The sequence below is a fragment of the Zea mays genome, chromosome 7 (genome assembly GCF_902167145.1).
Source record: "Zea mays cultivar B73 chromosome 7, Zm-B73-REFERENCE-NAM-5.0, whole genome shotgun sequence".
Classification (NCBI taxonomy): Eukaryota; Viridiplantae; Streptophyta; class Magnoliopsida; order Poales; family Poaceae; genus Zea; species Zea mays.
In genome coordinates, this window is record NC_050102.1 from 143,662,115 (window position 1) to 143,687,717 (window position 25,603).

The following is a 25,603-nucleotide window of genomic DNA, read 5'->3' on the forward strand; positions in this document are numbered from 1 at the left end:
ATTGTAAAATAAAGGGTAAAAACTAACTAAATGGGGTGGACAGAAAGGTTTAGCATTTTTACTTGGGTTAGTAGGTAGATATAAACTTCCCCAAATTTTTCTAGCCCTAGTCAAATAATACAACTATTTTTCTTTCTATTATTGAGCTTTTGGCCAAAACTATAATTAAATCAGAGCTTTAAAGTTTTCTATAGTACATAGGGGGTTTTATATTTTTCTTAAGTAGGTTACATTATTTAGAGTCTGACAAAATTGGTTTGACCAAATTTGGATAAACTAAACAGAAGTTATGAATTTTTGAAGTCTCTGTTCAATTTAAAAACAGATTTAATAAGAGTTTCCTGGAAAAACAGTTTACACCGAGGTCCCTGGGTTTAAACTAAATCAACCTTCGTAGTTCTACCCTTGCGCCACTATTCCCCTGAGTCGCTGACAATTCAAAAAGCCCCCTGACCTTCTCTCCCTCTCACCCGCAGTCCTTCCCCCAATGCAAACAGTAACCGCGGGAAAGAAAAGGGTGGCGCGGCTTACCGGCGGCGAGATAGGTTCGGCGAAGGGCAGGGTTGGCTCGGGGAGGCTCTGGCGGTCACGGCGAGGTACGGCTCGACGGCGGGGATGGCCGGAATCACTCGGTCCACGCGCGCAGGCGGGTGTTCTCGTCGGCGGCGAGTGTACCGGCCAAACCACGGCGAGCTGGTTCAATCCAAAGGTACGATGAGCTTCACGGGGTAACGCAGTGACCGTGTGTACAAGGAATCGAAGAAAGGTTGAGTGGATTACCCGGTCCACGCACTCTGGCGGGGTTGAGAGCTCCGGCGACCGTGGGCTGGCCTCTCCGGCGAAGCAAACTTCAATTCCTCGCTCGGGGAGCTTCACTGAGGTGTGCTCACTCGTCTCCGAGGGTCGAACGGGGTCGGGAAAGGCTGGGCTGGCCGGTCTACGGCGGCAGTGGGTTGGGTGGCCGCGAAAACGTCGCGCACGGGCAAACGGCGGCGAGCTGAGCTCCGGTGAAGTTTGAGTGTGCGCGGAAGAGTGCAGTCGAAGCCTGGGAGGGCTTTATAGGCGCGGGCGCGGGCCATGGCGCTGGCTTGGCTCGGGCGCGGCGCTGGGCATGCGGGGGCACGCGCGGGCGTGCTCTGGCGCGGGCAGAATGCGTCGAACACGTGGAGGTGTGTTTCTTCCATTGTTCAAACGCCTGCAGAGATCACAAACGTGCGAATCTTGCCATGAATCCGGCGCAGACCTCTTCCTGGCACCTAGGGCTATCTCCCATGTGTGAGTTCCAATGGAGGATACGCCCTAGATCAAGAGATAGACGGACGCCAAATCTGGCTTGTCTCACTGCCACATCGCGACAAAACTGATGCCAAGACCTGTCAAACGTCAAAGGCTCGGTCTCCACTTTTTCCAGGGGGTGCCTTAGGTGGTATGCCACATTTTTGGTATAGATCCTAAGTGGTTTTGGTGCCATCTTCAAAGTGAACACGGTTGATCTTTAGATTAGGGTTAAAAATTGGACTTAGAGAGAAATAGAGAGCTCTAGCTCTCTCTCCACTTGGAGATTTGGATTGGGGTTTCTCCAGGGGTCTTTTTGCAATATTTCCCTTCCCTAATTACTGGTTATAAGGGTACTTAAAGTTTGGGTAAATGTTACTCAATTTTGCACACTTGTTCACTCTCTTTTCCTTCTTATCTAGGGTTTTGGGAGATAGGGTTTAAGAGAGGTCTAGGGTTCTTCTCCCCTCTCATCCAAGGTAGTAAGTGTGCAAGGATTAGAGTAATGCTTTTGGTTACTCAGCTCACAATCCTTGGTTAACCTCTAGCTTTCCAAGGCCCTCATGCTTTTGCTCATTAAGTTCTTCCACATGTGCTCTTACCCTTTAGTATCAAGGTGGGCTCTAGCCATGGTAACACCTGGGGTGTTACACTGCCAATACCAATAGTCTGCATATAAGGGGTCAGTAACCGAGCGCATACTGTTTGCAACATAAATCTGAAAGTCTATGGGATGCACACCTTATCTTGCACACTGGTTGCGGAACTTTGTAACGTGAGCAGGGTTGAAGGCATGACCAAGCTAGAGGCTTTGGTCGGAGTGTCTTCAATGCCACTGGGTGCGCCTTGCAAAAGCACAGTTTGTGACTGTTTTGGCCCCGATGAAGATGCTTGTATGGAGTCCTTTGCAGTATCTATCTCTGCCACGACTGCGTTGACCTGGAAACAAATATTTCCAGTATTGATTGTGTGGTCAGAGAAACTCACATTCCATATATACGTCTTCTCGAGCAGATCTGTGATTGGATCAGGAATAAAGCCGATCGGATTGTTGGCAATGAGCATATCGCACGGCTTCTTAATGATGTGTTGCGCCATCCGACCAAAGAGGATGAAGTCTGTGTCACCTGTCTCATCCCCTGCAGTGAGAAGCAGTTTGTACCTAAAACACATGGCGATACCGAGTCAGCACAGTGAAAATGGGTAGGCCATGTGTATAGGAAATGGAAACGTTCAGTCAGGGTGATGCATAGAAAAGTAGACGCTGCATATTAGATGTGAGTGGGAAGTCAAAACAGCGAGAGTTATTGGGAGGCAATGGTAGAATGGAGGCAATTGAAGCGAAGAGATGCTGCCTAACCTTTGGTTGGGCGTGCCAATGGTAGCGCAAACTTGATCGCCGCACATGTAGGAATCCCCATGAGCCACAGCTGTGCGGGTGCATTTTTTGCATGCACTGTACCACCACCTATCACCAATCTTTTTTACAGTGACTGTCACCAAAAATTCTCTATCCTGCACGAACATGTAAATATACGCTCATGCTATATTCCCAGATTCAACCAACTATGACACGACTGTAGGAAAACAGTAACAGAAGGCCATGGCAGTTGGTAAGGCAACAGTGACGAAGTGAATGAAACATGGAACATACCTTATTCTCAAATGGGTGCAGATCTCTGATGTAAGCGATTTTCTGTTCCTCAGGAACATGAGGCATAGGCTGATTCGAAGACAGAACCTCGTTCCACTTAATGGGACTATGTGCTTTCCTCGCACTGGTTTGTACATACAATGAGTCAAGCTCAAGTTAGAACAGAGCGAAGACAAACAACAGTCTTATACGTGCAGCAGACATAGCAGAATATTACCTAGCCATGAGGGCACCTGCTTCAGGAACATCAGGATTAATGTACCACTTACAGGGTGAGCCTCCAGACAAGCACAGTCCATCTAAAACAAAGAGCATTAGGTCCCAACTATAAAAAAAGCACTAAATGCAAAAGCTTAGAGTTAGTATACCCGCGTATTTCTTAACAAGCGTGCCAACAAACATCAGGATCTGTGGAGAGGACTGACCATCGTTGTAGATCTGTTCTCCAGGGAATAAGCTAGCTTGCCCACCCCAGAGAACAACATTTACCGAACTGTTGTTGCTGTTTTTAGTTTAAGTATGTAGGAAGAGTCATATAATGAAGCATATGTAGATGAAGGCAGAGGAAACAAATCCCTACGTGGCTAAAACTACAGTAACAACTATGTACAACGAACCTGACATTGCACAGGGAAATAGTCCTCTTAGAGTTGGTTGTATGTTGCCCTCTGGATCGGTGCGGCGCCACGACCGAGATGGAAGTGACAATTCCAATGGCATCTGTATTGGATCCAATTAATGAATACAACAAAATTATAGTCTCTTAAACTTTGTAGCATATAAGTAAGAAAGTCTACATGTGTAGTACTCCCTGTTGTCGACACACAAATGGAGCTGGTCTATCGGTGTGAGTGAGTAGGTAAGCACAGGAAATGCTGGTGGAACCTCAACAACCTCCTCCAATTTTGTCCAGTTTGTAAAGGTAATCATGTTCTCATTGAAAACAGGCTTGTACAAATTGTTCGAGGCTCTGACCCGGAAGTATGTGATGTTGTAGACGACTCCTTCTTTTATCAGAGGCTTGAACTTTTGTATGACTGGTGGGAATATTGCAGCATGGATACCGTTTCCCTGCACAAAGCAGCGATGGAGGAAACAACAACATAATAAAAATTAATCTCATACCAATGCCACCTTCCCTTTACCAAATAGATAAGCGTGCAGATGTTGTACCTCTTCGTCAAGCAGCACCATATCACAATGGAGCAACTTTGCTTCATCCTGAGGATCACAGAAATCCCATAAACGAGAAACACGAGCGCATATGGTCACAGAAGTGTTTCCACGCTGGAGCTCCAGGATCAACACGTCTCCCATCTACAAGGTAAAACAGGAAGAAAAAACATAAGAGCAAGGACATCGGAACCCATGCATGAAACAGCATGTGCAAAGCATGACAAAAAAACATGGCTCTCGTACCAACCTATACATAGCACACATTAGCAGCAGCAAACGTAGAAATAAAAGTATAAGAAACAAACGCGTAGGTACTTGACGATGTTACTTATTTACAAACGCCACACGGGGCGCTACAATAACCAAGTAGAAAAACGGCTAAGTGGCAGCCGCATCAGCGGCAGCAAGGACTTCCTTGTAAACAACATTCCGAGTCTGTGAGTCGCACGAGCCATCTTCATTTTCAATCAGGATTATAAGTCCATTTCTAGACGTTGAACGGGAGACAGCCACATAAAGCTGGCCATGTGTAAAGACAGGTCTCTTGAGGTAAATACCAACTCTTGATAACGTTTGCCCTTGACTTTTATTTATCGTCATTGCATAACACAGACGTACTGGAAATTGGCGTCGCTGAAGTGTGAAGGGCCACTTCACATCTGTAGTGTTGAGGGCAATCCTTGGTATTAAGACTTCTTCCCCAACATTTGATCCTGTAAGCGCTACGCAGTGCAAGATGCGTTGACCGAGTTGAGTGACAAGAAGTCGTGTGCCATTACAGAGACCTTTATTTTGATTCAGGTTGCGCAACAACATCACAATGGCACCCTTTTTTAGCTCGAGTTTGTGGGTAGGGAAATTGTTCGCATCAATTGAGTTTAAGAATTCGGTAGGGTAGAGGACGTCGAAGTCTGGTATGTTTTCTGATGATTTTGCTATAACGTCACAACTCAGATATTGGATGGTGTCTCCTGGGACAAGCGAGAGAACGTAGTTGTTAACGTCATCGACTGTGGCATTATTTGGGCAAACAATGGCACGCGAGGAAAGGTACGTGGGATCTCGGTAATTCAACAGAAAATCTGGGTATACTTTTGATACAAGCGCAGCTACCTTATCACCCTCAACTCGGAGCAACAAATCTTCAGGGACTGTAATCCACGTAGCCTCACGCTCGCTCGCTCTTCTTTCAGCAGGCAAGGTACCATCACCAACAGATAGTACCCATTTGGCAAACATGTCGAGCTCGTTTCGCGCATCTACTTGCAAAGAGGGATCAAAAAGGCGCATGTTGGTGCGCATCCTAAGGAGGCCAACATGGCGCCATAGATCAGAGTTTGTAATAGAGGCATTAACTATGGAAGAGCGAGATCCCTTTCTAACAACAGGTAGTATTTGCCGAAAATCGCCACCAAGAACTACAGGCTTGCACCAAACGGGAGGAGCGCATTTGAAGGAGTATGTTTTGAAAGAATATCACGCATTGTCTTATCTAAAGCCTCAAAGCACCAACGATGGGTCATTGGCGCCTCGTCCCATATAGTGAGGGAGGACACCTGTATAAGTTCAGCAAGCATGGTACCCCTATTGACATTGCACGTGCTAGCATCGTTTACATCGAATGGTATTTTAAATCTTGAATGTGCAGTGCGCCCTTTGGGCAAAAGTAGGGATGCAACACCAGAGGAGGCCACTGCAAGCACTATCTTCTTTTCGGAACGTAACCTTGCGATTATAGTATTCCATAGGAAGGTTTTGCCTGTGCCACCATGGCCACAGACAAAGAAAAATCCCGGTGAGTTACTGTAAACACGCCCAAGTATGGCATCGTAAACGGTTCGCTGGTCCGCATTCAATTGTGTAACCAACGAATCAGCGTGCATCGACAACATTAATGGCTCATGGTCAATTTCATCATTAATTAATCTGTTGTCATCCACAAAAGAGCATTGGACATCTATCTTTGGCAGACCATAGTCATTTATGTTCCCGCCACTATTAGCAAAGACATCTGAGAGTTTGCGTATCAGGAGGGACATGAGTTGTTCCTGTGGTATGTTGTAGTTAGGATTTCCCAATGTATCTCTAAGGTGTCGACCAATGTCATCTGTAAAAGATAGCCAGTATGTATCAAATAATGCACGCACGTTACCAACTGGGCAGAACATAACTACGGTCACAAAAGGTTGTCTAAGCTGGTACGATGATGCAGATATGATCGCCTCGTCAAACAACAGCTTCCACTCATTATCGCTCTCAAGCAACCCACGCGCCTCGCACGCATCACGAAATGTGTCATACACTTGACCGTTGAACGTCCTGATATCAACATAGCTTGTCGAACCCTTAACTATCATCAATAGCATGCGTAAGTAGTATAGTTCGCCAGCAGTAGGATGTACATAGTACATGCGTCCAATTTTTGTGCAGCGAGACCTCGATTTCCAACATCGGGCTGAGACATCCCATGTCCATTTCTTTGGGAAGTCACAATACGTTAAGCATCTAGCTTGTTCATGCCTCAAATTAGTCTCAAACCATTCAGTTAACATTGTTTTTTTGGCCGCAGAGCTAGCAAGCAACGCATGTAGGTCCGCGCCAGGTTCATAGCGCACGTGGTTTAACCCAGGAAGATGTACAACAAGTCGCTCAACAGAAGGCACTCTAAAGTGAATGTCATATTCAAATGCGCGCCACAATGCCTCACATGTAGACAAATACCTAGCATCGATGTATTCCTGGATTTCATTCGGCGGTGCTATCTGCGCACCAGGCGACGCGTTAGACGTGTTTGCGGTGATTTCAAAGTACACCTTTGCTCTATCGATTCCCTTCGTAACATATTTGAATAGATATTTAATCATGTTTGACTTGTTGCACCATTCAACGTTAATGTGCGCATTATACTTTTTGAGGAGGTGCATATTATATGGAACAACGTTTCTATTATCAAGTCTCACACCATTCTTGAGAACATGTCTGCCATCAGGCCTGCGCCTATAGATAGTAAAGCCAAAGCCGTCTAAGATGGTTTCATCTTGGAAGGGCTTTGGGAAATTTTTGCTGCACTTGTCGTTTTTCATACATGGGCATCTTCTGTTGTCAGCACCACAGGGACCATGCATCTTGAATTCGTCGACCAAAGCAAACCCTAAAGGGTCAGCGGCGATATCAGGAATCTCAGCACAAATGAATCTCTCAACAATAGAAGCACTAAACTCTTTGTTCCCATCGGCTAGCCACACAAGGCAGTGTATATGCGGCAAACCATGCTTTTGGAATTCAATAGTGTATAGGACTGCAAGTATCGAACCAAATGTCTTTCCCTCTCTAATATCCGCTACGAATTCGTTTACTTTCATATGGAACACACGCACCACCAAGTCAGAACGGTCGCATGGTTGTTGGCCAGGTTCAAAGCGTAAGGCATCTGCTATTTCCCTCCACTTGGTATTACAAGTAAAAGTCACAAAAAGATCAGGTGGTCCGTATACCCTACATATAGCCATCGCGTCCTGGTAATTCATGACATGGTACCTTCTACCACCAGTGAAGCTGGCAGGTACAACTACCCTACCGCCAATCGAATCAGCACTAACGAAGCCCTTATCAATGGCGTCAGCTATGCCCTGAACTGTTTCTGACCGTAGATCGCTTTGGTGGCTTGCTATGAACTGTAGCATGTTTCCCTCGATAGTTGAATACACATCGACATCTATTTGATCACTTAATCTACCGTAACACGTATATGGGTTTGGCTCGTCCAATCTGTAGTGCATGTGTCTCCTTACAAACTCAAGCATCGTGACGTATTTTCGTTTTGATGAACCAACATCGTCATCACCAAAGTACCTAATACCAAGATGGAAGCCATGTTTCACCGTAAGGAAACAACAATGGGTATTGCAAAGGCATGTATGCTGGATGCAAGCATGAAACACGTTTGAGGCCGCACTCTCTATCATGCACAAGAACATCATATGTGTATTCCCCGATCGTGTAGTCGCCAACAATAATGGCAGCAATCTCACCATTTGAGGGTAGGTTGTATTGTACATCATGGCGTGTGTTACAGCCTAACAATCTGAGTGTTATCTTTTGATCACCCTCGTGCTCAAGGCGTTCTCTCGCGCATCGGAACGCTTTGACAAGCGAGTTGTTTTCATTCAACATATCGAGCAGTGACGACACCATTTCAGGGTCTGGCTGGCCAGCAGCACCATCATCGGTCTCAAAAATGCCTAGCCTATTCTGGGTCTCATGCTCCGTGTCATATGTGTACAGTTGGGCAAATTTTGGTTGTGTCCCACGCTGTGGAAGTAGGGTGCCAATCCTATGGTGCACCACCCCATTAATTTTGAAAACATAAGGTGTAGTGTCGTTATTTATCGTTTTGTCGATAGCTGCACCGAAAGAGGTGAATGCAAACAATGAATTGTACGGCCGGATAAGCCTCAAGAAACGCCTCGAGCGAGTACCTCCATCAAATTTCAAAAGATCAGCAAGCAAAGGCGGCGGACGTTCAAATGGTTTTAGGTTCACCTTCCCTCCTTTGCAGCAAAGGTTGTACACAATTTTCCTCTAGGTGGAGAAGGAATCGTTTTTGACACGCTCTTGGAACCAGAAAACAACATGGCAATATGGGCATATGTGTTCAGGTCCACCGTAGTATGACCTCTCAGGGTAGGCATCTACATAGGAAGAAGAGAAAGGGTAGCATATCAACAAAGTAGGAAGAATGTTACCAGAAATGTTGGGCATAATACATACCTTTTAGAGCATCTACGTATGACTTGTCCAAAGGAAGCGTGGTTGACAATGGCTGGTCAGTTACCATGTGACGTACTCTATTGCGTCGGTGTAGCCTATTGGATGTGGCAAGCGCTGAAGGGAACGACATTATAGATCTACTACCTGTGATGACATAAGTATCACTAACACCATATTTTTTTGCTGCAGTAATGGCTGCCCAAACACGGTTGTACGCACGTGTTCCTTGTAGCGTAGGTATCGGCTGGTTAGAAGGTCCCGGAAGGTTAGACGGGGCTATTTCGTCTTCACCATCCATAATGCGATGGCCATCAGCTGTCTCAAAGACCGGGCAATCTAAAGAGGTTGCATATTTTTTGGCCCGCAAGAGAAGCATAAAAAATTAGGATGGGTATCGGCCGTTGCGCGCATAAACAAAGAAGCGATACTATGAGCACTAACCCTGCGCAACTGCACCGTGCCTCAGGCGCTTCGGGTCATGGCGAGAATCAGGCATAGCACTATATATCGCATAGCATGGAAGAACATCACGTAACATTGGTGAAAAATTGGTTTGTAACAAACAACACATAAAAAACAGGGCAGGCGCTTAGGCACACAAACTAACCGACGATTGGAAATGCAAAATGGCGAGGGGTCTTCTCCAAGTTGTGATAAAATTCCCCCAAGCAGCAAGCACGCAAGCACCCAAATCACTGGGAAAAAAACCATAAGAATTAGCGAACCAGCAACGACATATCTCTGCACATAAGTAGAGAGAAACATTTACGCATCTCCTAGAAGACAACTTTGTAAAAACAAGAAAATTAACATGACGTCACTATTCAAATAATACCAGACTATTCAGATTGATACCTATCAGACAGATTTTTGGTCGAACTATTCTCCTTAATCCAAACTTCAGCAATACCACACAACACAAAAGTGCTCTTGAACAATAGTAGAAATGGCTAGGTGCTTTTGACGCAACCGTCAAACAACTCCAAGCTTGGCTAGGTGATTTTGATGCAATCTGTTGGGTAACTTTTTCCTATTGGTTCGCCATAAGAAAATATAGTGTAGCTAAAAGGAGAACGACATAAAAAACAAGAGCACATTAAAAAACAACAAGAGATTAATTCAGTCTTCAGGTTGGTAAACAAATGAACACAATTCAGACTTCCTAGTAGTGTTAAGACTCAAGAGACCTCATGGTCACCTTTTCTCTATTCAATGGATTATTGCATTCAGTGTCGTTTATATTTTTTAGGGAGACACAATAACATGTATGATTTGCATATTGCAGTACAAACGCAAGTACCTATTGTTCCTCCTAGGTTGGTCTAGTTTTTTTAGATTAGAAGAACAGAGTTGAAACAGCTACAAGTACCTTAGGCTGAGGGCATCATGGTCAGCTGGCTGTTAACAATAGAGTATACCAGATTTGCATTAAGATAAATAGAAAGCATGGAGTACAATAATGAAAGCTACAGGCAGTTCTTGGACTTTAGCAGGACCTACCTATAGATGTTCAGATACTTACAGTTTCTGAACATACATATATGTTGACCTATTTGAGACTCCAGTCCCGAGATCCGAATGTAACCCATTGGTAATGCGTTCCATTTGGGACAGCCCCAGCAGCGAAACATCGAATCTGAATCTAGATTCTAGCATAAAGCACTGGTGTGAACCTGGACAGAAAGTTCCGGGGCCAACCTGATGCAAGGCGCTGCTTCCCTTGTTGGGATGAGCCTGCTTTCAAGGTTTGCTGCTTTGATTTTTTTTCTCAAATCCTTTTGTTCTTTTAGGCACAAAGATATGAGTGCTTTTATTTGCATTACATGAAGAGGTAGAACCTTTTGTGTGGCTTACGGAGAGGGCATCATTCAAGCTTCACACTTTGTTTTCTGTCTACTCCCTTTGATTTTTTGGTGGTCTTATGTTTGCTTCTGCTTCTACTGCATTAGAGTCTTGCGTGCTAATTGTGAACAAGTTCAATTAATGGCTTCAGTCCCTTTGATCTCGTGTGAGATTTGTTATCTCGTGTGTTAATGATTATCTAATTGTGATCTCGTGTGTTAATGATAAAACAAAACAAGGGTTTTATTCTCTACATGGACATATCTGTTCTCATGCACATTGAGATTCTTTGTAGTTGTCTGTTCTTGGATCATGCAATGATTATCTAACCTCAGTCCCTTTGATCTCGTGTGAGATTTGTTTATGCAACCATATAAATTATGATTACATTTATATCACTTACATTTGATTTCTACTTCACAGAGCATAGCATTTATGCACATAATATCACTGGCATGGAAGCATATCAATTTCTGAGATATGTGCCAGCCTTTTGATTTCTCGATTGTCTATCACACTCTGAAGTCATAATTCATGCATGTTAGAAGACTGTACCTATAATCTAGTAGTCTAGAACCTCTCTCACATACTCCTCTGTCCATATATAAAAGTATTTTTCCACCTTATGGTTGGTGTTTTCTATCTCTTTAGTTCTTGTCATCAGGAAGGCATACACCAAATGGTTGAGGCCAATGTGTCTAATTTTTTTAAAAATGGTCAGAAATGGGCGACTCTTATGTGTCTAATTCTCAAGGCATACCACTAAACTGTGAAGCCAATCTAAATTATTATTCTGAAGTCATAGCTCCTCAAGACGTGACAGTCTATGGTGCCCTTTGTGCACTTGCTTCTTTTGACCGTTCAGACCTGAAGGTTTGCCTATCAGTACTTATTTTTCTTGTGGAATGTGTTCCATTTTATGCCACTGTTCTCGAAATGTGATTGCTTGCGCATTTTTCATAGAGCAAAGTCATTGACAATATGAACTTTCGTAACTTTCTGGAGCTGGTGCCTGAAGTAAGGGAGCTGGTTAATGATTTTTATGCAAGGTATAATGCTATCAGAATAGCCTTGTGTATCATTGACAATCGCTATCTTATCAGGGTTGTTGATTATTGCACTTATCTCGTGGTAAACAGTGCAGCCGTGTATGTTCTGTTAAATTAATGGATTGTAGCACATTTTAGATATGTTTCTATTTCATTCCTGTATAGCATAATAAATTTCGTTTCGGTTCTTCTCTTTAATTGCAGAGATCAGTATTAACTTTTGGGTATTCAGAAATATCTTAGTTGGATTACAAATTATACTGCAAAGTACAACTATCTAATCTCACCAAAGTCCAAAGTACCACTAAACTGCTAAGTGCGCCACTAATCTAACCTCTGCAGTACACCAGAGATAAACCAAACCACGTGTGTTCCAGGAAGCAAAGAAGAACGCACACTAAGCAGAGGACTAAGATGCGGAAGCAAGCGTAGTTAGCCAAACAAACCTACGACCACGACCGCCTCCACCCGAGCTAGGTCACGAACGGCATCAGTGCAACAGGCAATCCCAGCGGCGTCGGCAAGAAATCAGATCTGGAAGACAAGGAAGACGGAGGAAGGAGATCCGAAAAATGCGAGGCAGAGACGGGGAAGACGAGGAAGGAGGTAAGAATAACAAAAATGGATGCTAGGTACCAACCTTATGGCCGTCCGGAGGAGGACTGTGAGGATGCCCATGCCGCGGCACTGCTGCGACGTGCCCTCACTGTGGAGCACTGCTTCGGCGGGCTCAGCGAGGAGACGCATCGGAAGCCGCCGCGCGACGGCCCAAATCCTCTCCCGAAGCCGCTGCACGTGGGTCCGCGCGTGACCTGGGACCGGCACAGCAGCGGCAGCAGCTCCCGAAGCCGCTACACGTGGGTCCGCGCGTGACCTGGGACCGGGGCACGGGGACGATTCGTGGACGACGCAGCAGACCTCGCTGAACACGAACGGGCGTGGCGACCGCCCATGCCGAAAACGTACGTGGCGAGCGCCCATGCCGAAAACGTACGTAACCCGCCAAACGCGGGCGTGCGAGCAAACGGCTTCAGGTTTTAAGACTTTAGATTCAGCCTTGTTACAGGCCCACAAAAAATTAGGGAGTTTTCTTCTCCCGTCCACCTTGCGTGCTCGCGCGCGAGCTCTCGTGGCGCAGCCACAACTAGGCGACCGCCGCCGCCCCTACGCCACGTGCTCGAGTCTAGCCTCGTCGATTGCTTCCCCAGGTATTCCTCGCCCCCCTCGCCGTCGAGCGCCCCCCCCTTCCACGCCAAATCGAGCACTCGAACCTAACTTAATCTGTTTGGCTAGGGTATCTGTATTCGGATCTGATCTAATTACGAGCTTTTATATGTATTAGTTATACCTAATGAAATTCGTTTTCTTGGCAAAAGTTGGGTGTAGACATATGCTTTACTGGGTACGACCCTGAGGCAGGGGATTAAGGCCCGTTCCATTAGTCCTAGAACTAAAGTTTAATCCAGAGATTAAACTTTAGTCCCTACCCTGATTGGTTAGAGGGACTAAACATATTCTCAACACATTAAATGCAGTATACAAAAACTGAAATACCCTTACCTTGTTTGTTGTGTGCGGCGTCGATGGAAAAAGTGAGGGCAACAAGTGGAAAAAATGCCCTTCAGTCCCTTTTAGCACCTCTTTGAGGGACTAGAGACTAAAGCCAATTAGTCTCTACTTTAGTCCTTATGTTTGGCAAAAAAGAGACTAAATGAGACTAAAAACTAGAGACTAATCTTTAGTTCCTCTAACCAAACGGGGCTTAAAGCTGACTCCAGCGGACCCTGCAAATGGCCGTGCAAAATACTCTTTTGTACTGAGTGGAGTTTGAAATAGGGAGTGCGATAGGAGGTTTTAAATAGGTAATCTGCTGGAGCCACCTTAGTTTTTTCTAGAAAAATACTAACAACCACATTTGTTATGTTGTGTGATGAGTGATGACATATCTCAACTATTGTTATTGACACTGCTGATGCGATTTTACTTATATTACTTCTCATGAGGATGCAATGGTTTAATTAACCGCGCCATCAAAGGAATGAAATCACATGCTATCACATTCTCAATAGCTTTGTCATGTTTCAAGATTTCAAATGCTGGGTGCCAAGCTGATGCCGACGTTATTGTGGATTTCAGAATGAAGATGTTCTTATTTTTGTTTGTTCTTGTATTTTGCAGTTTAATTGATCTACAAGCTTCAGAACATGTTCAAGAATACATTTCAGTCTGGGTTCCTGTCCATTCTTTATAGCCTCGGGTACATAGTGTGATAATCCCATATTAGTCTCCTTTTGCTATCATGTGACCTTGATCAAGATATATCATGCATTTCTGTTGTGATTTGTTCAGGACCAAGCCATTGCAGATATGGGATAAGGAAGGTTTGCCATCTTCTTGATGTGTCCTCTTTAATGCTCAAATACTGATTTCCTTTGTTCCATTTTGTTCTGCTGAGTGCTGACACGAAATAAGAGCATCGATTAATTTGGTTAGGATTCGAGCTTTCAGTTGCTAAAGCATTATCTGCTTCTGATGCTGCCTTTCTTAACTTTTGTTTACTTTGTGTGTGGGATAGATTATGAAAATTGAAAAACATGAACTTCATCAGCTAGAATATCATTGGATAATTGGATTGTTATTGATCGTTGGCTTCCAGCAGCAATGTTAAATCTTCATGAAATATTTGACATGAAAGTGTAAACTTGTCCATCAGCACATACACTGCAACCTGCTAGTTTAGCTTTTTCTGGGACCTAAACAATAAATACATATGTGCTTCATTCTCACGAACCTGTGTCAAATGTACCATTTCCGTTTCTTAATGTTTTATCCGTTTGCAGTTGTGAATGGGCACATTAAACGACCCCAAGATGAAGATATCCAATCTAATGTACTTGAAATTGTTGGAACAAATGTACAGTCAACTTACATCACATGCCCAGCTGATCCTTCTGCTACTCTTGGGATTAAGCTTCCATTTCTGGCTATTATTGTGAAAAATCTTAAGAAATACTTCACGTTTGAGATCCAAGTTCTGGATGACAAGAATGTCCGACGTCGATTTCGAGCATCAAATTTTCAAGTGTGTAAGAGCTGCTGATCATTCCATTTTTTGAAGAAGTAAATTGTGTGCCTTACTTATATGATAGATTTGATTATGCTTCATCAATGGCCCCTTATCATTTTCTTTTCCTTTCTAACTTCAGTTTTGTTGATCCTTTCTGTTAAACACCACCTGCTATCCATAAATAGTATTTCACATGAACACATAGATCATAGCAAAAAAAATGGTGGAATTGTATGAGGTTCTAGGATGAACAATTGATGCCTGCAATTTTATTTCAAACTTCAGAACATATATTGTAATAAAAAATAATAACAATAGAAATATGGAATTGCCTAAGCAGGAAAAAGACTCGCCACGATGAGCTCTCCCCCTCCCTCTCCCAGCCCCTCTCCCTCTCCCTACCCCGCCCAGCCGTCTCCCCCTCACACCTCCACCTCCACCAGCCTCTCGCCGAAATCCACTCCGGACCCGTCGACCAACTCCTCGGCCCCCACCCCCTCGGTGATTGCCCCCAGCCAGGTCAGTCGCCCGATCCCCCAGCAAGAAGGACGTTCCAAGTCCCAGCGCTGGTGTGAAGACGTTAATGGTGGTGACTCGTCGGGAGGATCCTCCCTTGCTTCTCGTTCTTATAAAGAAGCTCTCCTTCACCCTTCTGGATATGCTGGTCTCGCCCCTGCTCCTCCCCCTCCCCTCTTGAAGACGAAGGCTGGTGGCCAGTTGGAGGTGCAAGGATCGTGTGCTGATAGTCGACGTCGAAAGGAGGACGGCTGGCGGGTGGTTGAGCACAGGAGGCGCCATCTTCCTCGTCGAGGATCCATAGTGGATCTCCGAGGGAAGTGCTACAAGTGCCTATCCACCTCCCACCTGGTAGCTTTCTGCCGACGTCCTACGAGGTGCTATCGCTGCTTCAAGTTTGGCCATCAAGCGGCAAGGTGCTCCTTGCCGGAAGCTGGGCGAAAGTCGGTGTGGCAGCGTTTGGGCTCTAGTGGCGATCGTACTCCGGTGTGGCTGCGTCTGTCTGGTGAGGACACTTCTGGTCCACCGACGATGGATCGTCCAGCCGTTCAGCGCAAGCCCCCAGTTTGGCGAAGACTCTCCCCTCCAGTGAACTCCTTAGTAGTGGAGAAAGGAGCACAGGGGGACATGCATCCGACTGAGGGACGTATGAAGAAGAAGAGAAGACGTTCAAAGCGCGGGAAAGGCAGCTCGGGACTGAATTCGGGGCTAAGTCAGCCACACCCCAATCCTCCTGATGCTGTCCGGATCACCTTGCCTCGGAAACCTTCCTGCGTCCTGGAGTTCTCCGCTGATCTGGCAAGAAAGGAAGCTGCTCTTCGGAGAGCCTTGTTTGTTTCGGTGGTTGGCACCAGGCCGACGGTTCGCGGGGAAGAGGTGATTGAGGAATTGGCGCGATGTTTTGGCATCAGCCCTGCCGACATGTCTATCCAGCAGGCCACGCCAGAGGATTTCCTATTATTCCTGCCTGATGAACACACAGCGACCCAAATTCTTAATGAAGGAAGACCTTTCAGAGGCCCTGGATTTTCTCTCAGCTTTAAAAGATGGACGAGATTCTCACACGCCTCGACGACGTCTATGGCGGCACTGGTTGATATTGAAATTCGAGGAATTCCAGCACATGCTTGGGATCTCTCCACGGCAAAAATGCTCCTACAGGATTCGTGCTGGGTTTTGGAACTGTTAAGGGATTCAGGAACATCATTTCTGCTACGCGCCTGGTGTTTTGACCCAAAACGACTGCATTCGGAAATGGAACTTCATATCGTCGAGCCGGGCATTGATGAACAGAAGAAACGGTGTCTGACATACAACATTTTTATGACAGTGTCACCGGTGGCCCTTCAGTTGACCAATAACACTGACACTCTATCCCCTTCCTCTGATGATGGCCAGTGTGATGAAGAAGATGACAGCGATCCAGCTAACTCCCAGCAGCGCCGCCTTCCACCTCAGCCACCAAGGGAATCTGTTCACCTTCGGATAGGCGCCCAATTTGTGTCTGGAAGGAGTAGGGCGCTGTGCTTGGTTGAGGAAGCTGAAAGGACATGCACAGGCTCAGGCGCCTCGGGATTTAATGAACAACCTTCATTGCAGCCCCTTAATGACTTCCCGACCTGGGGAGGTGAGAGGGAAATGCAGCTGGTCGGTGGCACCTCGGGTTCCTCCAGGCGGATATGCAGCCAGCCGTTCACTGATGCATGCGCTGCCCAAGTAAATGACGCGCAGCTCCAGCCGATCATTGATGCATGCGCTGCCCAATTAATTGACGTACAGCTCGATGCTTGGGCCAACTCCTTCATAACGGAGGAAAAAACCCAGGAGTCGCCATCCCCTTCATGGAAGCAGTGCAGACAGTTGGTTAATGAGGCAAGCAACATTGGGGTCCGAACTGACTCCTTTATTGATGGGGACAGAACCAAGGGGACACTGGCTGTTGGGTCGCTGAATCAGTCGAGGTCAGCCTCGCCCCAGTATCAGTTAGCTGCTGCTGGGCCGCTGGAGGGGGACCGGACTGATTCGCCCCAAGCTAATGGGCCTTTGGGACTTTTGGATGAAGAACTGCGATACCTGATGTCACCGCGCCAGGATGATCTTGTGGCTGACCCGGTGGAATGGGCTATGACGGATCTCACCCATCAAGTGTACCTTACTAAGGTTGTGCGGACAACCTTGACTCTGGGTGCTCCTGATGCTTCGTACAGTGAACGGAAGTCCTCAACCAGGAAATTGTTACCCCAACCCAGTCACTGCACTACTGGCAATGAACTTCCAAGGACGCTGCTAATTAGGGACCGTCAATCATTCAAGAAGCTGGTGGTATACTCACGAAAACGATTCAACAGTAGGGACAAATCTAGAAACTTGAATGAAGAACGGAGTGGGCCAAACGCTTCTGGGACGTGCGGGATTGATACTGATGAAAATGCAGTGCCCACGGCGCGAGAGGTCAGCCTGGCAGTTACTACTGAAGATAGTCAGTCAGCTTTACAGGAGACCCAAACAAACAGTTTACAGCCCATGAACAAACAATTCCTTGATAAACTTTCCAAAAAGATCTCAGGCCTTCTTGCAACACCAGGGGACCCCCCTTTTATGACGTTGAAAAATGCCCAAATTGCAGAATTTATCCCACGCCGCAGCCGTCGAATTGCTGGCGTGGGAGTTGAATTTGACAAGATGGACTTATCTTCAAGAACCACAAAGAAAGTCATGCAGGCCTTGAAAGTAATTGGGGACCCTGGGGCAGTCACCCAGCAGGCCAGAGAAGACTATCTGAAAGTGTTCTCCACTGAACTTCCTGTTTCACATATTGAGGCGCTGGCGTCCTTTTTTGGATGGGTGGTGCCAGATGATCTCAAGTTGGGTAGTACCAGTGTTGGCATTAGTGCCTGTTAAATTGTCGTTTAGAGGTCGCTGATGTAAGTGGTTTGTAATGGATCCAAAAAAAATCTTGAGCTGGAATGTAAGGGGTCTCAATTCTGCATCTAGACAATGTTCTGTTAGAACGTGCATTGATGCTTGTGGTGCAGACGTTATCTGTCTTCAGGAAACAAAAATGCAGGAAATCAGCAGAGGAAAGATGCTGACTATTTTGGGAGCAGATTTTGATCAGTATATAATGCTGCCATCAGATGGTGCTAGTGGGGGAATTCTGATTTCATGGAAAAAGCATATCAAGGTGACAGGGCTTAACAGAGTGGATTCTTATAGTATCTCCTTGCAATTTCAGAGAATTACTGGGCAGTCTTGGTGGCTGACCTGTGTCTACGGACCTCAAAGTAATACTGAAAAGATCCTTTTTCTCCAAGAGTTGAGGCATATCAGAAGCATCTGCTCTGAGCCTTGGGTAATTGTGGGAGATTTTAATCTCATCTACAAGACTGAAGACAAGAATAATGATAATATTAATAGATCTATGATGGGTCGTTTCAGAAAGTTTATCAATGATGTTGGCCTGATTGATACTCCCCTTGTTGGTCGCAAATATACGTGGTCTAACCATCAAACTTCACCAACACTGGTCAGACTGGATAGAGTTCTATGCACTACTGATTGGGATGCACTGTTTCCTAACCATCTCCTTCAAAGTGCTGCTTCAGAGGACTCAGATCACTGCCCACTGATTCTTGGGCTTAACAGTATGTGTTCTGGCAAGCGTCGGTTTCATTTTGAATCCTTTTGGCCAAAATTGGAAGGGTTCCAAGATGTAGTTTCGGAAGCTTGGAATTCAGTTAGTGAAAGAAGCTGCCCTTTCCTGACATTTGATCTGAAATTGAAATCAACTGCCAAGGCTCTGCAGGGATGGAGTGCTAAGAAGGTTGGCCATGTGTCCTCCCAGTTGGCACTTGCTAGAGAAATTCTTCATCAGTTGGAGATCGCCCAAGACTCTCGACTCTTGTCACCATTGGAGGTATGGCTCTTGAGAGGTCTTAAAAAGCATTCCTTAGCCCTTGCCTCCCTCAAGCGCACTATTGCCCGCCTTCGGTCCAGAATCAGTTGGATTAAGGAAGGCGATGCCAACTCCAAGCTTTTTCATATGCATGCTAGGCACAGGCAAAGGAAGAACTTTGTTGCCAAGATTGTTTCAGGGGTGCACACATTCACTGACCACGGCGAGAAGGCCAGAGCGGTAGATGAGTTTTATTTCAAGCTTCTGGGCTGCAAGGAGGACAGATCCTTGACTGTTGATTTGGATTACCTGGGTCTACCTTCACATGACCTGTCTGATTTAGATGCGCAAATTGGTGAAAATGAGGTTCTGGAATCCATAATGCAGCTTCCTTCAGACAAGGCTCCAGGGCCTGATGGGTACACAGGTAGATTTTATAAGGTTTGTTGGCCAATTATCAAAAGGGATGTGATGGCTGTTATTGCTGCAATTTGGTGCAGAAAATTTCAGCAGTTTGGGAGACTTAACACTGCATTTGTTACCCTTATCCCTAAGAAGGAGGGGGCTGAGGAGGTAAAAGACTTTCGACCTATCAGTTTGGTACATAGCATTGCTAAGCTTGTCACCAAGTTGATGGCCAACAGATTGTCCCAGCGACTGCATGATCTAGTGTCTCTAAGGCAGAGTGCCTTTATTAAAGGCCGTTTCATCCAAGACAACTTCATGTTGGTCCAGCAGACTGCTAGATTGCTTCACCAGCAAGGCCAACCAAGGGTACTTTTAAAGCTTGACATCACTAAAGCCTTTGATTCTGTATCTTGGCCTTTTCTGCTTGAAGTCCTCCAGCAATTGGGTTTTGGGCAGATTTGGAGAGATACCTTGTGTGGCCTTTTAGCAACTGCCTCCACACAGGTTCTACTCAATGGAGTTCCGGGGCACACCATCCACCACTTGAGAGGACTGCGGCAAGGGGATCCCCTCTCCCCTATGCTTTTTATTTTAGTAATGGACATCCTTGGATGTATGGTGGCTAAAGCGGATGAGGAGGGACAGCTTCAGCCTCTCTCCTCCAAACCACTACAGCACAGAATTTCACTTTATGCTGATGACGCAGTTCTATTCTTCCACCCAAGGGAGAGTGAAATCCATACTGTTCTAGGTATTCTGAATCTGTTTGGAGAAGCTTCAGGATTAAAAACTAATATTCAGAAAAGCAGTGTGTATCCAATTCGATGTGGTCAGGAAGAGCTGGTCACCCTCAATGATTGGCTTCCCTGCGAACTCTCGTCTTTCCCCTGCAAATACCTTGGTCTGCCTTTGTCTCTAAAAAAGCTGTCCAAAAATCAGATGCAGCCCATTATTGACAAAGTGGCTGATCAACTTTCTGGGTGGAAAGCGGATCTCATGACAAGGGCAGGCAGAAGAGTGCAGGTTCAGTATGTGATGACTGGCATGCTTATATATCTAGTCATGGCAGTTGACATACCCACAGCCTCGCTCAAAGCTATTGACAAGATCAGAAAAGGTTTTCTCTGGCGTGGAAGGAAAGAGGTCAGAGGAGGACATTGTTTAGTAGCTTGGGGAAGAGTCTGTAGACCTCTGGAAATTGGTGGACTTGGGATTTCTAGTCTTAAAGAACTAGGATGGGCCTTAAGAATGAGATGGCTGTGGCTGCGCAAAACAGATCCGGATAGGCCTTGGGCCTCATTGCCCTTGCAGATATCCAACAAAATAAAGGCCTTTTTCTACACTGCCCTGCTCACTAACATTGGGAATGGGTCTTCAACCTTATTTTGGCAAGATCGTTGGGTCCACGGAAAGAATATTGAAGACATTGCTCCTCGGCTGCTTGCAGCGGTGCCAAAAAGGATTAGGAACAACAGAACTGTGCTTGAGGCCTTGACAGACAGAAAATGGTTAACTGATATTAAAGGGGCCTTGACAGTAGGTGTCTTTGCCGATCTACTTGATCTCTGGGATGAACTTCAAAATGTCCAGCTTTATCCAGACAGGGAGGATAAGCATATTTTCAGGTTCGCTAATGATGGAATTTATTCAGCAAAAGCAGCGTATAATGGCCTCTTCATCGGTTCGACCGTGGCTAAGTATTGGGATCTTATTTGGAAAACCTGGTCCCCTCCCAAATGTAAATTCTTTTTATGGCTTGCTGATCTTGGAAGATGCTGGACAGCAGATCGTCTGCAGAAGAGAGGACTTAGCCATCCTGACAAATGTGTCTTGTGTGACCAAGAGCAAGAAACTATTGATCACATCTTGGTGGGGTGTGTTTTTGCTAGGAGTTTTTGGTTTCAGCTGTTGGGACAGGTCAACTTATCCGCCTTTGCTCCTGTGGTGGGAGAAGCTAAAGCAATGGAATGGTGGAGCAGAAGCAGTGAGCTGGTTCAGGGAATTGCTAAAAAAGGGCTCAATTCCTTGATTACCCTTGGGCTTTGGACTCTCTGGAACCATAGAAATGGATGTGTTTTTGATAGAGTTACACCTAGCCTGGAGGGGGCTATTAGAAGAGCTGAAGAAGAAATTATTATTTGGAAGTTTGCGGGGGCCAAGCATCTTGCCCTTATTACAGCTCCCATTCCAGGTGTCTTGTAGGGCTCTAGTAGAGAGTCCAGTAGGCCTTGTTTATTTTTCTTTCTTTCTTCTTTTTCTTCTTTATTTCTTTTTTCTGTTGTGTTTGTATTTGGTCTAATTTTAGACCCTTCTTCTTAATTCAATGATACGCAGCTCTCCTGCGTGTTCGAAAAAAAAAACAATAGAAATATATTAAGTCTTGGATTGGCAATTGGTACCTGCGATTTTTAATTTATATAAGTTTTATTATTCTAGTATTTTTTCTTTGAGTGGTGTAAATGTAATCTAGTCTTCAGATGTCTTCTGCTTCGCCTTGGGCTTTGGGAAATTGAAACATAGGACATATCATTATACCCTGTAAACTTGCACTCCTGGACTTCTGTCAATCTAGTCCTTAATGCCCCTTTCCTGCATGCTGTTGTTAGGATGTCTTCGGTGGATCGTGTAAAATAGGGGACGCGAAACTGTAGATGATACTTCTGACATTGTTTGTAGAGTGAAGTTTGAGATAGGAGATTTGTTGGCTTCTACACTTGTGGTGTGTATGATGTTTTTATCAGTTAACAATACGGCTGTGCAAATCTTGCAGCCTGCATGCAGATATTTCGTCTTATAATTTCACCTCCCCACCAACCCTTCTTTAGGCATTTGATGAAAATAATTGACTAATTGTAATAATGATGGTTGACCTATTCTTTAGTAAGGTGGACTTGGGTTGACTGACACTTTCTTTTGCATGGTTGGACTTGAGTTGAATGGCTGGTGTATTTTATCCCTTCGGTTTTTTCCGCCACTTATTTTAAAAAAAAATACGAGGCACTTAAATTGTGTGTGCACACTGTGCCTGTGATGCCAATCACACTGACTTCTAAACCCTTTTGCAGTCTGTCACAAGGGTGAAGCCATATATCTGCACGATGCCGTTGAAACTCGACGATGGCTGGAACAACATCCAGTTGAACCTTGCTGATCTGACAAAAAGGGCGTACGGCACAAATTACGTCGAGACGCTGCGGGTGCAAGTTCATGCGAACTGCCGGCTCCGCAGAATCTACTTCTCTGACCGCCTCTACTCGGAGGAGGAGCTGCCGCCTGAGTTCAAGCTCTACCTTCCAATCCAGGTGAGGACTCCCTCTATTCATGTACTTCGCTATAGAACATCTCTTCGCTTCTTACCTGTCTACTGCATCCTTTTGCGTGAACTACCACACAGAAATCATAGGATCCCGAGGGCGTGGAGAGACTCTGGTGACCGGGAGACTTATATCGTACCATTGTGAGGATAACCTAGCTGCACATCTGCGCCTTCCTGAGATACAGAAAAAAAATGTACCAGAATGTTTCTGTTAGTTTTCTGATTGTTGTGCGATGAATGATTAGGCTGTTCTGTTTTCATAGCAAGGGCGAGTAGCCTTAGTTGGGGCTGTTACCCAGTGACCCCTTTGTGTGAACGAGTAGTCAATGTTATTAGTCCGGACCCTTTGGCTACTGGTCCTTCTGGTCCAAAGCAAAACGTACCGTTACTGCTCACTGCCTGGTCATTTAACGTGCTTCTTCCATGGTTGTACCGTCTCTATGATAGTATCATGTGGCCGCTGATCTATTGGATACATGTTACGCGTGACTCGCATTAAAAGCTTCACTTCTCTTTAGCGTCAGCCGTGCCGAGTGCTGCAGTCCAGCGGAAGCACTGTCTATTGTTGATTCCGAAATCTGAGCCTATTTGTGTTATCTGTATGAATTCAAAGTGTTCTGAAATCATCTTGACCGGGCGCAAGCGCAAGGATTGCGTCGGTTTTGGATGGGGATTGCAGGCTGCCGGCACAGGGGTCGGGCAGGGGTAGCAGATTCGTGTTGGAAGGATCTGATGCTGTGCTTTTGAAGCTAGCGTCGTGGCTTTCTAGTTCTAACTAGTTGGCCAGCAAATGGTTGGGCGACACGTGCTGCGGCCAACAGGGAACCAGTGCTGCCGGCGGTGGCCGCCCAGAAGCATCCGGGCGGCCCCGTGTCTGCCGCCTGGAACACGGCGCAGAGACGTGGGGGAGGCAGGCAGGGCAGGGGAGGGGACGCGCAACGCAACAGAACAAGCGAGTAAAAAGGCGCCGCACCGCGGACAGCGAGCGGGCGGCGAGTCCACCCGACCACCGCACGCCCTGGTCCGGCTCATGTGCCGCGGCCGCGCGCCATGCCAGCCCGGGCCGCGGCGCGCCCGCGCCCACCATGCCGCCGGACCACGAAGCGCAGGCAGGTCCATACCCCCGCCCGCGTCCGTCCGTGCCGCAGCGGCGCGCAGGGGGGGTGTGGCCGTGAACGCTGTGCGCGGCCGCAGTAGCGCCAAAAGGCCGCCGTACCTGCATGTATTGAGTGGCGGCCGGCGCAGGCGGCAGGCAGCAGGTCGGTTACTTGCCGTTGTGGCCGGTAACGCGTCTGCCTCGCGCCATAAATGACGGACGGATGGCAGTTGATGGCATGACATTGCATTGCATTGGTATCGCAGGCCGATGCCGGCAGTTGATGTCTGAAAACGTGACCGCTTTTGTTGCAGCATCGGGCGCCCGCCATTTACTACGACGCGAGCATCACTACTATGAAGCTGCAGCAGCATTGTTTGCTCGCGCACCTATTAAGGGCGGCCATGTTGTAAACCTCTAAAACTAATACTAGCCAGTAACTAAAATTAGCAGATAGGTTCAGATCGGATTAGCTAATAGACCAGACCAGCTAAGTGTTAGTTGTACCTCTTGTTAAATAGTCATAAGTCGTTAGCTACCTCGCCTTAGATAAAAACAAGTAAGCATTTGTGTAGTCTCGACACATACCGACATCCAAGCTGAAATGGAACTGAAATGAAGTTCCATCTCCAGTTTTTTTTTTTTTTTTTTTTTTTTTTGTTGAAAGTAAACCAGACAGTAAGAGGTGGCCGGCCGAGGCCGGCAAACCCGGCGTCAACACGTAGCATATATAGATCCTAGGACAAGCACGCAAAGGCAACACGTCCAGCGCAGCAGCGTCCATGGACCCGACGCAAGGCCAAAACAAGACACCAGTTAGGCAGTTACAGACAACCCCACCCAAAAGCCTCGCGCCGTCGCGTCAGCGTCAGCCCGGGCCAGGGTCACGCCCAATTCTCGCCGGCGCCCGGTCCCAAACGCCGGCCACTCCTCGGCACAGTGCAGACACACCGCCGGCGTCGGCACCTGCCATATCTGCGCCGCGTCTCCGTGGGTGGCAGTGGCACGGAGCCGATGGGAGGTAGCGCGCGCGCATGCAACCGGACCAGGTCCATGTCCATCCGCGCGGCGGGATCGAAAAATCGGTTTCTCGGCATGCACCTGGAACCCGGGCTCCATGACCGGCCATCCCTTGCTGCCGGGTAGTAATAGTATGGCAGATGGCACCCGTGTGCGTTCGCGCATGCGCCCGTGCTGTCTGCCGTGCACGCATCCCGTCGGCCGCGGCTGCGCGCCTCGCTCAGAGCCTCAGACCAGACCGGCAGGTGTCCACGCGATGGGGGAGTGCTGGAGATGGCGTGGTCTGAAGATGCTTTATTATTCGGACGGATGTGTAGCTGTTCCTCTGGCCCCGATCGGTTGGAGCTGTCCCAGTGGGACAAGGACAGCGACGGGGAGTGCACTGTTGGGGGATTTGACTCTGGGCAGGCACCATCGACGAGGCATCTCGCTGACCGGCGGCAGGCCGGGATGGGAGGTCGGGCGGGGTGGCCGGAGGAGGATGATCGGTCCGGTCCAGGTCCATGTCCATGCACGGAG

The 25,603-nt window shown here is 46.7% G+C and overlaps 2 protein-coding genes across 3 annotated transcripts; one reads left to right on the forward strand and one right to left on the reverse strand.

Annotated features, from left to right (window-relative positions):
• Nucleotides 1-1,969: 1,969 nt before the first annotated feature.
• LOC109940757 (uncharacterized) lies at nt 1,970-12,772 on the reverse strand. 2 transcript variants are annotated; one of them, XM_020540925.1, is made up of 10 exons: nt 12,407-12,772; nt 9,483-9,570; nt 4,103-4,246; nt 3,727-4,000; nt 3,547-3,649; nt 3,298-3,431; nt 3,147-3,228; nt 2,930-3,053; nt 2,636-2,790; nt 1,970-2,437 (listed from the first exon to the last, which is right to left on the reverse strand). In XM_020540925.1, exons 1-10 carry the CDS (start codon nt 12,745-12,747, stop codon nt 2,002-2,004), a joined length of 1,881 nt encoding a protein of 626 aa, XP_020396514.1. In that variant the 5' UTR covers nt 12,748-12,772; the 3' UTR covers nt 1,970-2,001. The 2 variants fall into 2 exon arrangements, 1 of the variants encoding a protein (XP_020396514.1); XR_004851534.1 differs by lacking the exons at nt 1,970-2,437; nt 2,636-2,790; nt 2,930-3,053; ... (3 more) ...; nt 3,727-4,000; nt 4,103-4,246 and having other exon boundaries at nt 9,367-9,570; nt 12,213-12,749.
• A 1-nt stretch (nt 12,773) lies between these two features.
• Nucleotides 12,774-23,484, forward strand: LOC100282466 (uncharacterized). The gene is made up of 6 exons (NM_001155376.1): nt 12,774-12,974; nt 13,945-14,023; nt 14,116-14,147; nt 14,607-14,848; nt 22,718-22,954; nt 23,047-23,484. The coding sequence occupies exons 2-6, from the start codon at nt 13,971-13,973 to the stop codon at nt 23,053-23,055; spliced, it is 573 nt and encodes a 190-aa protein (NP_001148848.1). The 5' UTR covers nt 12,774-12,974; nt 13,945-13,970; the 3' UTR covers nt 23,056-23,484.
• Nucleotides 23,485-25,603: the final 2,119 nt, after the last annotated feature.